Genomic DNA, 14,497 nt, shown 5'->3' with positions numbered 1-14,497 from the left:
CTTCAAAAGCTAAGGACTCAACTTTGAAGCTTTTCAAGGTTGAGTCTTTTATTCAGCATCTTAAACGTTGAGTCATAAAAGCTTTGAAGACTACAGCTTTACAAAACTTTATGCCTTCAACACTCAGCTTTCAAATTTAATCCTCAAAGACCCGCGAACTCGAGGTTTGTACAACTTCACGTCTATGCTAAAGCACAGAGCTATGTTCACTTAATGAATGATACAAGCGTTGCGAATCTATGCTTTCTTCCCTTCTATCGCAGCTCCGCTATATAGCCTAACCCGGAAGTTGCGACGAGCCCTGTGTATCGCAATTTGCATTTCATATTATGCCGGGCGGCCGGATTTTCGAAACTCGGCCGATGCTATCGATGGAAACGCCGCGATAATATCGCTAAAGTTTTCCGAACTCCGGGTAAATACCAGCCGTTTACGCTCTTTAATATATATATACCGTCCGGAGACCGTCCGACGGCGGTTTCCCCGACGCGCAAACACGATTCCCCTGAACGCTTGCCTTCGTTTCTTCGCGGAAGAAACAACGGTCACCCCGATAAATTCAATTCCGGAAGACCAATGAATCGCGCGGGTCGTATTAATAAAATATATCCGACTTTTCGCTGCGGTTCCATCGTCGTGCGGGTTTCCTTACGCTGGCCCGACTTGGTCTCATGTTGTGCTCTATTTCCTACGGTAGATATTTCTTGAAAGCGGCCAATCGGTTCTGTGCCACTTGCGCCGACAAACAGACGAATATAACTGTGCCGCTCTGAATAAATAGAGTATAGGGCTAATGGTGAATCAACTGGTCCTCCATGTACTTTGTCTAATTCGAGATGGTACTGCTTGTTTGATTAGTAATAACCTCCCACTGTTTGTTCCCTAAGTTACGTTTCTCTATTACTTGTACGAATTACGTTGGTGTCGTATTATTTGCCCGATTAGTGCCTGCCTTGTACTACTTGTCTGATTAATGTCGACTTCGTATTACTTGTGTGATTGAGTTCGAAGCTATTCTACTTACGAAACAGTTCACTGTCTCCAGTTTATTGTAACATGAACCATGCTACTGTTTCGACTGCGGAAATTTGTATTTCGGTGATCTAATCTTTGACCTATTTCACTATTCCCTTATCTATATCCGCTCAATTCGATTTGAATTTCATTTCATTTAACATTACAATTACGACTTCGAATAACTTTCAATGAACTTATTCCACAATTCTTATTTATATTCTATCCATATCTCTATCCTAACGATGTTTCCATTTATTTCCATATACATCGGTATCCTCAATTTCTCGATCACAGCTTCAAACGATCTAAAAGCCAGTGACAAAGGGGGTTCGGTAATAAAATCGATCATAAATCAGGTGACGCAGCTTCCAGTTTACCCAGACCACGAACTTCACCTACATTCCCGCTCACGCGATCCCATTACGCGTTTAAAACGAAAGAATCCGCGGGATAAACCAGCTTTCTCTGATCCTCGTTACCGTCGAACCCGTTCCACTGTTTTAATAACCGGCGAGGATAACCCTCGGCCATTGGAATTTACTCGAACGGAGCCACCGAGCGTCCCCGCGACGCACAAAGGGTGTTCTTAGAGTGGCAATTAGTATGCCGACGTTACAGCCGACATAGATAACTAAGAACGTTATTATCTGCCGTCCAAAAGGAATAACTCGATATCAATTTTCACAAAGCCACGAAGGGGCCCGTGGCGGCAGGCGCTCACCGTTACAATACTTCCATTCATTCCTTTGAGAAATCACTCCTAAACGAGCCGGGAAACAAAAGCGGAACAATAAAACACCGAGCTCTCCTTTCCTTTGCGGCTGTCCCTTTGTTATAAATCGCGCCGGTTTCACTTAACACGAAATTTCACTTAGGTATAATCTTCCCTTAGAGAAACACTCTTTTTCCCTTTCCTTTCGGACTTTTTTTTTGCCCTTCCTCTTTCCTGCTTTCTTTCTTTTTTTTTCGTTTAATTCAATCGTAATGTTCTTTTTAATTCAATCAACGGAAGGGGGGAGGGGGAGGGACAACGGAACGGAGGAAATTTAGTCCTTTTATTCGAACCGGCTGATATCCTAATTGGATGGGATGGTATCCGGTTGGAATAGAAAAGAGTAAGTAGCCGCGGATTAGCATTTTAAGTAGCTTCCCTACTTTCCCTTTGATACCGAGGGGAATTATTTTCTACCACCCGCGCGAACACGGTTTTCCCTCGACAGAGCTATTGGATAATTGAAATTGATTTTCTAGCGGGTTTTTGAGAAATTTGGTATTGAGGTAGGTTTTTCGGTAAATCGTGGGATTCGACGTTTTCCGAGTTACATTCGCTGCGCACTTGGCTCGAGGCGGTCGATTCGAGGGGAAAAATGTTCCTAACTTCGAGTGTCTCGTTTAATTAAAATAATTACCACCGGCTCGGCGCGTGTTCCTCGGCAAGTTTTTAGGTCACTTACAGCTCTCGACTTCGGGACCATTGATTCCGCGAACTTTCTCGATGAGTTAATCGAAGTTCGGAATTTTAGGAAAATGTGTTTGGGAATGATTTGACGGAAGCCAGAGTGAAACTTGATTGTTTGGTTATACAAATGTTTACTGTGTTCTTGATATGATTAGCTGTGATGATTAGTTCCATTTCGTGCAAGAGATTTCATGTAATTCTTTTGATTTATTTATTGATTATTTTCAGTAATTGAGAATTTCTCTGAGCACATTTATTAAAGTAGCCCGCAGATAAATCCCACGAAATAAGAGTATACAATGTATTCTACGAAATAAAGATTTGAAATTCAAGATTTACTGTAGCCATTGGCTGGGAATACTTAAACATTTATGGCACACAAGGATTCCTGCAATTCAGTGTAGTAAAACTTTAACCTATTCCGGTGGTGTATCTCGTTTCGTTTAAATACTAACCTGGTAATATAAAATTAGTACTCTAATAAACTCAATTATAAATAAAATAACAAGAAGAAAATGTTTATAATTGAAGAAATATTTTTGATAAAATAAATAAAAACGTAGTTACTACTGGGTTTATAAAACGCATCAATTTGATGTATATCGAATTTGATAAATATTATTTTATATAACTTTCTCTAATTTTCAAGATCTAAATGAATGAACATAAATCTTTCTAGAAGCAATAGAATAATCTACACAATAAATGCCTGCAAACCTGTTAACACGTTGAATTCCGTATGACTTTAAGGTGCAGAATATGCGAAATGAAAAAAGAACAATATTAAATTATTTAATTGAATTACATTGTTATTAGCGGAGATTTATTTCACTGAATATCACCGCATTAGGTAGCGTTATTTACAACATAATAATGTTTTCAAATATTCATCGTTTAATTGAGGGAATGACACTATTGCATTTGGGCGGGGGTCACCAGAGACCTCTACGGTCTCCAACATGTTACACCTTTGCACTTCGAGAGTTTTCTACCAAAAATACCCAACACACTTTCTAATGAAATATCGTCAACATTTCTTGAAATTAGTTTCACGAGAAATCGTACATAAGGCAAAGGAAGAGGTAGTTTTATTTTAATATTTCACATATCAATGCATCGCACGAAACTTAACATTAAATATTATACTCCATAATTTTTCTGCACTAAACCGAGTGGCGACTGAGAGGCGCGTATGGAGCGCAAAGGGTTAATATCGAAAACAGCAATTTTCAAAAATCTATGATCCTTATCTTACATCTATCCACAGCGAAAGAGGAAACATAAACAGTACGACCAGAGAGCCAGCCAAACAAATTCCATGAAATTCGTTTTCTTAACAAATATCAAGATTCCCGGTCGATGCCCGACCGTGTTTCCTTCGACAAATTGTTTCCGAGCAATTGGGGGCGAAAAATTCGGTATCGAGGAGGTATTTTTCGCCGGGATACTCGCGCCGGCAAGGATGATGCGGGTGCGGCGCGCAGCGAAGCCGAAGCCCTGGAAGATGCATATTTTCTAGACGAACGGCTCGCACACCTTCGGTGATTCCAGAAAGAGATGCGGGTGTTTCTCGGCCGATTTCCCCCGATAGCAAAAATTCTACGGGTGGGCCGATCCTCGTGTCCCATCCCTTCTCCCTTCAACTCGCCCTCAGATCGGTCTCACTCGTCGTGAATTTATTCGGGTAGTATCTACCTGTGTTCCCGGATGTCGCGAGAAACGGAAACGCGGGAAACGCTCACCGATCCCGGGACAGGTAGGGAAATTTTCCAGCGGTACGGATGCCAAAAACATTTTAGAAGACATTTGACGCCTTTACGACGCGGCTCGGACGCGTCAGCGGACCCACTTTCTAGATTGCGCACCTCGCAACCCATGTCCCATCACGTGATGTATTCGTGCCTTTTAATATTGCTTCCCTTTTCTATTCTCCGATCCCTTTTTTCTTTGTATGCTCGCCCCTGTTGGTCCTTTTGGAAACTTTGTGTTGGAGCTTTGATATTTCATTTGGTGCAATGAATCTGGTTTTTCTTCTTTAAAGTGTTGAAAGTGGGGTGGGGGTAGCGGAACATGAAATGTGTGTGTAGAATTGATGCTTTGTTCTGTTTTGATGATCATATACATGGATACCTCTTCTTTAAGAGTTTTGTGGGTATTTTCGTATTGTTCTGTTTTTAATTTGCGTGCGCTTAAATTTTGCCAGTGCAATTGAAAACTTGGGATTTACTAAACCTTCGGTAACTAGAAGATTTTCAATAGTAATGATAAAATGCAAGTAACATAGATTTGTATGAATTCACATTTATGAAAATTAGAAAGCTAATCGTCATATTGTATATCGTTATTGAAGAAATTCTGTGTCTATCGCATTCTAATTCACGTGCAACGCGATTTTTCCAATTACCAGTGGAACGCGAATGCACGAATGCACTTCGATAAACAGACGCAACAAATCGTTTCACTGTAGGTCAATTATCTTCGAGTTGTTCGAGTCCTCATTATTCCTCCACTTCAATTTGCTTCTTTCCGTACTGTCACGACTTCTAGGGACTGACAGTATTGATAAGCGTCATTGTTTTCTGCCGCTGCCTTCCTGTAATGCAGCCCTTGTAATGATTCGATGGAAAAATGCTCCCGAGACGGGAGCACGTTCTTATTTCCCTGGCGAGACGAGGACCCGAGCAATTCAAGAAGTCTCCATTGCCCGTATTTGAAAAGTTCTCAGATGTTTCTTAAAGATCGGCGAACTGTAGAACGGTCTGATTGAAGTTTCCCAACCGATCCTTCAGCGGATACAAGGGAATCCTGTTCGACTGTCGTTCGTAACAGATCCCCGTGAAAACTTTCGGTCGGTTCATTTCGCCGGCTGTAACTCTCGGCTAGGAACTTTTGGATTCGCTGATAATTGTCATCCCGTAGTACGTTCGGTGTCTCTCCATGGATTTATGCAAGTCACGCGAACAGACAGGTTCTTGCTAAACATTGCAGATTTAGTAGATCATTATGAACGAATTGGAAAACGTTTTCTGTGTCTCGATTCACTGTTTATTAAGAAATTTTCTATGTGCTTGAAACACTTTTAATAAAGAAATAATGAAACTTGTTTACCTGCTAAAAAGTATTTGTTGAATTTTTGTGGCACTATAAATACATAATGATTTGGAATATGGTTATAATAAAGATTTCGAATTACGTGTTTACCTTGTCATATTTTATAGTTCAAAGAACGGTGTCGAATGTCAGAGCAAAATTAATGTGTTAAAATTATATAACTATTCTAAAATTCAGTATCATTCACACTTAGTCAAATATACTCGAATGTATAATTCTCCAAAAATTTCGATCGTAGTAAATCAAATTTCCAAATATACACAAGGAAAACCTTTCACAAACAAAAACGTAATCACTTCCCATTATTTTCTCTCAAATTCGTCTCCCAACGAAAAATTCCCAGTGACATACAAAAATAACAACTCTCTTTTCCAATTTCACAGAAACAAAAATAATCCTAATTACAGAACTAACATTTCCTTCCAAAAAATTAATCAAGTATCCAAACGACATCCAAAAAGAAAGAAACGTACACTTTTCATCTCCACCTTGTAAATGGAACCGCAATTCCGTTCATCCCCACGGTAACCCATGTGCGCAGTATCCAACGTGCGACCAATAAAAAAAATACTCCTCGGAGGAACTCCGTCGACCCCGAAATAACACTTTCCAAGAGGACATTATTTTTTTGCTCGCACAAGAGTTTCGGAAACGCTCGGGGAACACGTTCCGCGGCAAATAGCGTACGCGGCCGCGTGAAATTTCTCGCAGTTGGTCTCGATACAGCTCTTTTTCGTGTTGGTTGCCGCGCCGTGCGAGCTTCCGGTAACTGACCGTAGTTTCCGGACTGCGAGCGAATCAAGAAACGGTCGAGGCAACGTTTCGCGGTACAATGGACGATTCCTGGCGTGGAAAGACTTCGCGTGGATTTGGCGAAACTGGCGAGCCGATTATCCGCAATCATACGCTTTGTCGGGAAAGGGATGGCGTTGCGGGTTTTCGGTGCCGCGGACGCAGAAGAATGGCCGGAAATGAAGGAGCTTCGATCCTCGAAGACACCGCCGGTCGCCGGCTTATGGAGCCGTAAAGCGATGAAAGGTCGTAAGAAATTTGAAACGTCGTAAAACTTTATCGCGGACACCTGCCAGTGAATTAAATTCTCGCATTCAATACGTTCGTTGAACGTCCGGCTCCGTACTCTGTATTAAATCGCTTCGGTTCTCGACTTCGATGAACCATCCCTTGGTTTTTAATTCAGAACGGTGGGACATATAGAGGGATTTGATTCTATAAGGATATATTTTCTAATGACGTTATGTTCGTATGAATACTGTGTGCTTGGAATTTTATTAACGCCAACTTTACTGGACGCGTCAGTCTGACGTATATTGAGCTTTGTAAACATTATTTGAAAAATGTTTACATCGATTTTGATTGATGCACTAACAGAAATGTGTATTTTAATTATCTATCTTTAAATTACTGATTTCCAGAATCTAAATGAATAAATACACATTTCTCTAACACCAATATAATAAATTGTACAGTAAATGTCCGTAAATCTAGTGTTAATGAGATATATGGAATAGAAATATTATTATAATTTAGATATTTGTGTATAGTTTATTTAGGAATGTTATAGCATTTAGTAACGAAATCTGTATTCATAGGTTATTCGATAGAAATTGTTTCATAAAATATATGTAAACTTTCTATTTTCCAATGTCCATCAAATTCAAGTCTGAATTCGTCCAATTCACATTGCAGTCAATTAACACCTTTCGTGAATTCTCTAATTAGCGAGGAAACAGCTGGCAATTGAAAAAACTGAGGATATTAATTTCTAACATAGTGGGAAGGTATGCTGCCTCTAGAATTCCTTGTGAACTAAAGGCGCGTTGTAAAGCTGGAACATCCTCCGAAAGGATCGTCAGTGATTTCCAGGTCGAGTTAGACCGGTCGACGAGCGCACTCGATACCTCGAAACAAGAACGCGGTACGTTCCTTTCCCCGGCTGACGTAAGAAGTCGGTCGGGGGAAAATAAACCGCGCGCATTAAAGCTCGCGAGACGTTGCCGCGCGCGGTTAATGTTGTTCCCTTCTTGCGTAGCTTCGTTATCTCCCTGGTTCCTCCCGTCGGGAGTCGGTCGGAACCTTTCCCGCCCCGTGGGATGGGGTAGATTTTACGAGACGTAGGAAACTAGTTTCACCCCACGGTTGTTTCAGTGGCTTCGATTTGATCAGGACAATAGCCGGGAAGAAGTCACGGAGCCCGTAACGTCTGAACTTCAGCGACGTAAGAATGGAATCAGGTTAAACCTTATAGAGCATTTTGAACCTGAAACGTCGCGGAGATTTCTTTGCAATTCGTACTTATGCACGAAAAATGATGCTGGATAGAAAAACGATTCTGAGCGTGCTAAATTTTTTCTCGGATGTAGGAAAGATTCTTTTTAACGTGAAAATGTAGAGTATTGCTGGTAATAATTTAGGAGGCAGAATTTTTGAATTTTATCCTTAAACGATTATAACAATTTTGTCTTTAAGAAATAGAAATTGTATTTTTTAGAAGAAAAGTGGAATTGTAATACTGTTAGTAAAGATAAAAAAATTAGAATATATTTGCAAGCGATATATGGGAGATTAATAAATTCTACTGTAATGGGTATTAGCAAAGAATTTTTGAATTACCGAGTACCATTATATTGTAATCTACCTTGAAATGTCGCCATGCATAATAATTTCATTCTTTTGTTAACTAGAATGAATCATCATAATAATTACCCAAAACGTACCGTGTATTGTATAACCGTGTATTGTGAAACAAGAATGTTTGGACTTTATTGAAGCAGTTAATTTTCGATGAGTGAGAAGTTGTCTGTTTTAATGTAATACTCAGTTACCAGTGATTCTAGTTCCAATATGGCGGAAATCCTAGCGGTCATTCATCCGTTCTTTTAGATCACGAGCAAGCGCTAGGAGGGAAAAACGGTCCGCAGAATTATAACACTTTCCAGGTGTCCGACTTGAATTAAGCCCATTTTTAAAAGGCGACCGCCCACCGTCGGCTTTTTCGCCGCGGTCTCTATCCCGCACCGGTATCGCGATTTCTTCTAGCTAATATTTCAGCAGGAATTGTGCTGGCTGCGAAGTCTACGGAAATTAGATCTCGGCCGTGGCCGGCGCAATTTCGAGCTGCGACATCAACCAAATAATACGCTCGTATGTCTCCGTGACTCGTTGTCCGCGAGCTTGGTACTTCTTAATGCGATCTCAGCACGGACAAACGGAAATCATCGCTGAGTACTGCGATGGAAACTTGAAAACATAAGGTAAAAGCTTGGCTTGGCTTTTTAGAATTTTGAAATATTTGCAGACGTCAGAAGTTTTTGTAAGTGAAAGTATGTCACTCCATGGCAGTGATTTTGATAGATTTTTAACGTTCTCTTGTCAGTATTGCTCAATTACCAGAATACTATGATTTTAATCATATTTCTTCGCGGATATATAGCTATCAATATGTAGGTATCAGTTAAGTTAATGTGTCCTTTATAAATAATAATAGATCCGTGAAAAAAGGTTTTTAATTTTAAACTGATTCCAGTAACAAACGAGCTAGGGTTTGATGATTAAATGATTAGAATGATATCACTGGCTAATATATACATTCTTATCGATTTAAATAACTCTCTTCAGCTAATTTGTTGCCTGCGTGAGCAACTTCTTAATAATTCTACGTTAATCAATGCTGTTCTTTTACAATATAAAAGTTAGAGGACCATCGGTGTAATCGCAGCGCTAACTGCAACGTTTCGTTTTAAACTGCCGTCATATAGTTCTAGAGTTATCGTCACTTCCTCGTCGGGGTCTCATCATCATAGTCTCCTCTGAAACTATCGTATAATACGGGACGTTTCACCGTAAGCTGTCTTGTCAGCTGCCTGTCTTGTCTGGTCTTTGACCTCTCCCCCTTTTCCCCAACGAATTTCGAACTCTCACGACCAAAGAGTCACACCTAGCCAGCTGGGGAACTTGCACTTCCGTGTTCGGGACACTAGATTACAGAGATTTGTGTTTTCTCGAAAGGTATTGTAACGTCATTAACAGTTACAATGTATTCTCCTTTATTTTTGGAATACAACATATAAGAAATATAAATAGAAATAAAGTTTTTAAATTAGTGATTGTCAACACAGACATAACTGTCAAAGTAGATATCACAGATTTTTCTGAATCCGAACTTCCTCTAATTTGCATATGAACTGATCGTGAACGATTCTTAATACTAAATTTACTAGACTACCGAAAGTTTATATTACAATACATATCCTAATTCTCTATTCTCGAAGCTCTAATTTCCAAGAGCTACAGAAGTGAATACCTATCTCCCTAGGTACAATACACTAAGCTATACAATAAGGTGTACATAAATCTAGTTTCAATCAATATCTCCAACCCATTTGCATAATTATCGTATACCTACAGTCTCAGACAAAATTGCCAATAAATATTCATTCAACATCAGCACAATATATTATTCCTATCATTACTATTATTATTTACTACACGATTATAATCTCATCTATGTATTCCCACATATTAATCATCCAAACGTAACGAAACATGATACAAATAGGTTGAATCATTGAAAAACAGATGGATTTGGTTACTCACATTGGACGTCGAGAAGGATGCTGGCGTTTATGGGCACAGCCAGCCTGGCGTGGCGCGCGACGCAAACGATGGTGGCGTTGTGGTGACCCCTCAAGACCTTAAGGTGAGCCCCACTGTGCCTGCCAGACGTCGAGGGCAACACGGTCAGATTGTCCGGCGGTTGCTTCGGACCATCCAAAGTGGCCTGAGACAGAGTCATTCCCCATTCTAAATCGGGCGGCGGGTTGCCACCCTCGGCGGCGCACTCCAGCGTCAACTCGGAACCCTCTTTCACCGGCACAAACTGGTTTCCTGGATCCAACCGACGACCATCTATCAGCAGATACGTCCCCCGAGGCGCCTCTGTAACAAATCCAAGCATCCGGTGAGTCCTTCGATTCGCAACCCCGTAACGATGAAAAATCCTGCTGGTTGTACCGGGTGTACCAAAATACAGTGGAGCATTGATCATCCGAACTAATTAGGATCAAGATAATTCGGATACTCTAACAGTGAGATCATTAATTTTGAAGCGGTTGTGCGTTGGTAGAGATACTTGGAAATGCAATATTACGTTTCAACAGTTAAAATATACTTTTCTTTTTAATAGAACTGAATACTTTTTTCTATGAATCGATGCTTTCAAGTAGTCTTTGTATAGCTATGTTAATGTGAGATATTTGGAAAGTGAATTGGTCGAGATATGTTTTTTAAGTGTATACTATATTCTTTCTACCAGTTTCTATTATCATATAAAGTTCTCTTTTAGCACAGAAAGATCTACGTTTAAACGATTATTCTGTTCCTTGTGTAAGTGGTTATAAAACCTCATACTTTCCTTTGAGATATCGAAAGATTCGAAAGAAATAGTGAAATATAGATACTGCTTTAATCAGGTACACAAGGTAAGTATCGTTACATGTAAAGTAGAATGGGAACTCTTTTAAACTCACGAATAAAGTACAGAGATCTCTAGACGAATAAATATGGTAAGTACTATACAGAACTGACAGATAGAAGAGGAATGGTTAATAGAAAGTTGATCCCAAATGGACAAGTAGAATATGTACATTCAAAGCCAGAACATTTCCTTTCTGTCATATCTATAATTTAAGAATATCAATCCGACCGTAGTTCACCATATTACAGTTATGCTCAGGAAACTGAGGTCTTAGACAGTCGTGTAACATACGTCCAAATTCTTAACAGTAAGATACAACCGTTGCCACTATTGTAAGTTGAAAATGATTTCAACCGAACAATTAAAAACTAAAAAAACTTAATTTAGATAAATATTATATGACACACTTGTATTCAAACAAATATCAGAGATTATCTGAAATTACTATTTCAGACAAATTGTAAATTGCACTAAATACTATCAATAATGATAACACATTCCCTACATAATAATAGTACTTAAAAGTATTACAGCAGTTTTAATTAAAAGAAGCTCAAGTACACAAAAAAAATATTAGTAACAACGAAAACAACTAAATTCTTCCTAGAAGTGTGTACACTTTCATAAACAGTGTATCATGAAATATAGTTAATATTCTGCCACTATAAAATCCAGTTACCCAGGCCACGTGTTTCAGAAAATAGGATCGCCGTAAATCACTTGTAGAGAAAGGTTTCATCTAGTGGAACAATTCCGTTACGAAAATAAATTGCATCGAAACGCTAGTACCCACCGTGAACATGGCGAAACCAATACGGAAATTCAAATTTAAATAGTCCTCGGATTACAATGCCTGCGTACCGATTCCACTTCCAAGAAAGTAACTCATGTAAAATAGTGATTACGGTTCCAAGTCTTTGAGAAGCTATCAGAAAAACAGGACCGAGTAAGTTATCCGGACAGGAGAGAGAATGGAAGCAATAAGAATCAACTTTTCCATTCAAATTGATCGTGCTTATGCAATCGAAGTGTGTGCCAAGCATTCGAACGGGATGTTTCTCGTCCCCAGGTCTTCGTTCGCGATAAGATCCAGCCACGTTCATTAAATTCCGACGTAGCCGTCCGATCTTGCCAAAACAGCTGCAGGAGACGTCCCCGAAACGGATTATGGAAACGAAAACGCGTGCAGATTTTCCAAGAGTGGATCGAGACCGCAATCTCCGCCACGTGCTCCGATTCCAGGTAATAAAACGGCCACGTTCGGAATCAGTCGGTACTAATTACACTATTTCGGTCGCGGCTCCTTTAATTACCGCTGCACGATTTAATCGTTTGACGAGTTCATGAATTTGGGAGGTACGAATACTAGGAATTGAATTGTAAAAGTCGTGATTGAAGAAGAAGTGTTTAGAAGGTTTGAGAATCTTGCATTTATTTTGAAACGTGGTTTTTAAGTGGCATTATTGGTTTTTAAGTGGTAATAGATTTGTCTATAATTTAGTGGATTAACTAATTAAAATGATGAAAATGATTAAAATTATTAAAATTTAAATTATTGAAGCTATTAAATACGATTAAAACTTCAATCTTTAATAAAAACTATCGAATACACTTAAAACTCAAAACTTCATATTTGAATTATTGGAAAACTTCGAAAAACGACAGAATTTCGATATTTTGAACTTAAATCTGCTCCATTTTACTGAGTTGTATTTTCTTTTCGGTTAAAAGTGACAAAAATTCTAGTCAATAATGCTGGAATTATTATTTTGAAAGTATGTACACCTAATATTGTTATGTCAATGTAAGATAATTGTGAAAGTATTTATTAAGCATAGATGAAATTATGATTACGCTAATATCTTTGCGCTGTACGATGAGTGTGGGTCCTAATAAAATGTAGTATTCGAGAATAACTTAATTGAAACGTATATATTAAACGGCTTTAAGTATTCATTGAGCGGTTCTAGAGTAATAAGAATTCTGGAAAGAATTTCATACATCAGCGTCAGTTCAACCGTGACGTTATCATGAATTTTAAATTAGTAACCAACTTAGCTACCTATTTATATAACCTGGAAAGTGTGTAGCATATTTCTGTTATACAAAAGCAGTTAATCTATTTATTTCATGAAAGAACATTTTTGTTCACTCGGTCATTTAAGCATATAAAAATAGAATTGTCTGCTCGTTGACAAGCTTATTCCACCGTTCGTGTTAACCCCGACTTCAATTCCGCGTTATCGGATATTGACGACCTCAATTTCGCAATTCCTGATCGAAATTCAACTCAATACCATTCACCTCGCTAATTACGGCATTTATTATACTTACCTCTGTTCCGCAATTTCTGATTGAAACTGAAACTACACCACTCAACCGGCTAATTACGGTCTTTACGCCCCGTGTGTTACTTGCGTCAACAGTTTATTTGGAAACATTTAATATATTGGGTGCGCAGCAAAAATCAAACATAATATTTACCTTTTGCAATGTTTGCTTTTATATGAGAATTATTTTATATTCCATTCCAATGACTTCAACATATTTCTGTAAAAACCATCGCTCTCCTAGTTTCAGCTCTGATTCATCGTACAAATATAGTAACCTCTCACCTATTTTAAATTGTTACAAAAAATTTGTTACGAGGACTATTTAATTGTTACAAAACCTATACTATATAATACACCAACCATATGACGTACCAAATCCCAAATTAAAATGAATTATAAATCAAGCAAATTGACATCATCATTAACGAAACACACTTAAAATCCACTTTTATAATCCCAATGAACCGCGTTTAATTCGCAGACGACCCGCATTTTGATTCTCACTTATCCAATGATTACATAGAGTTTACAGGCCACTTGTTCAGCCATAAACGATCAATGCGCCACTTAGCTGACTCCGAATGCTCCTCCTTCTGCTTGCCTAATCACACGTGGATACAAGACTTGGATGACTCATTTCAATCGTAATAATTTCTCCCGGACCACGCGCATTCAGCGCACCTGAACCGTGCGCAGCTTCGAGTTCCGCTAATGAATACGTGCACAGTTGACCGTGCCGGGTCCGAGCAAAGATGAAGGGACGAGACAACCACAGTTTGTACGCTGTGGATCGTATCGCCGGACGTAAAAGCGCACGAAGAATTTGTGAAAAATCCGGACGCGCTTTGCATACGCTTTTCGCCTCAATTTTCAGTCTAAAAATCACGGAGCCGCTCCCTCCGTTGGAAAGGTTCCAGATCCGTGTAATGCGATCGCGAATCGCGGAAAGGAAAGGATTCTGTGGGAAAGAAGGTTCTCGTAACGGTGGTTATATAATATATTCCGTCGCGAGCATACGCTTTTCTTTGAAGGACGAACAAACGCGCCAATTCGAACGGGACCCGCGATACATCCTTCTCATTC

General features: G+C 39.2%; 1 protein-coding gene across 2 annotated transcripts in view; it reads right to left on the bottom strand.

The window, feature by feature from the left end:
* The window catches only part of tei (irregular chiasm C-roughest protein teiresias), a 463,293-nt gene that overhangs the window by 168,052 nt on the left and 280,744 nt on the right, over positions 1-14,497 (bottom strand). For both annotated transcript variants that reach the window (XM_076364369.1, XM_031981571.2), the window contains one exon: positions 10,202-10,543. In XM_076364369.1, coding sequence (XP_076220484.1) covers positions 10,202-10,543 — 342 coding nt within the window. The remainder of the gene's footprint in view (positions 1-10,201; positions 10,544-14,497) is intronic.

Source organism: Nomia melanderi, chromosome 2 (genome assembly GCF_051020985.1).
Source record: "Nomia melanderi isolate GNS246 chromosome 2, iyNomMela1, whole genome shotgun sequence".
In the NCBI taxonomy this organism is placed as follows: Eukaryota; Metazoa; Arthropoda; class Insecta; order Hymenoptera; family Halictidae; genus Nomia; species Nomia melanderi.
Note: the sequence above shows the minus strand (reverse complement) of the source record. Positions and strands in the feature narration are given on the sequence as shown.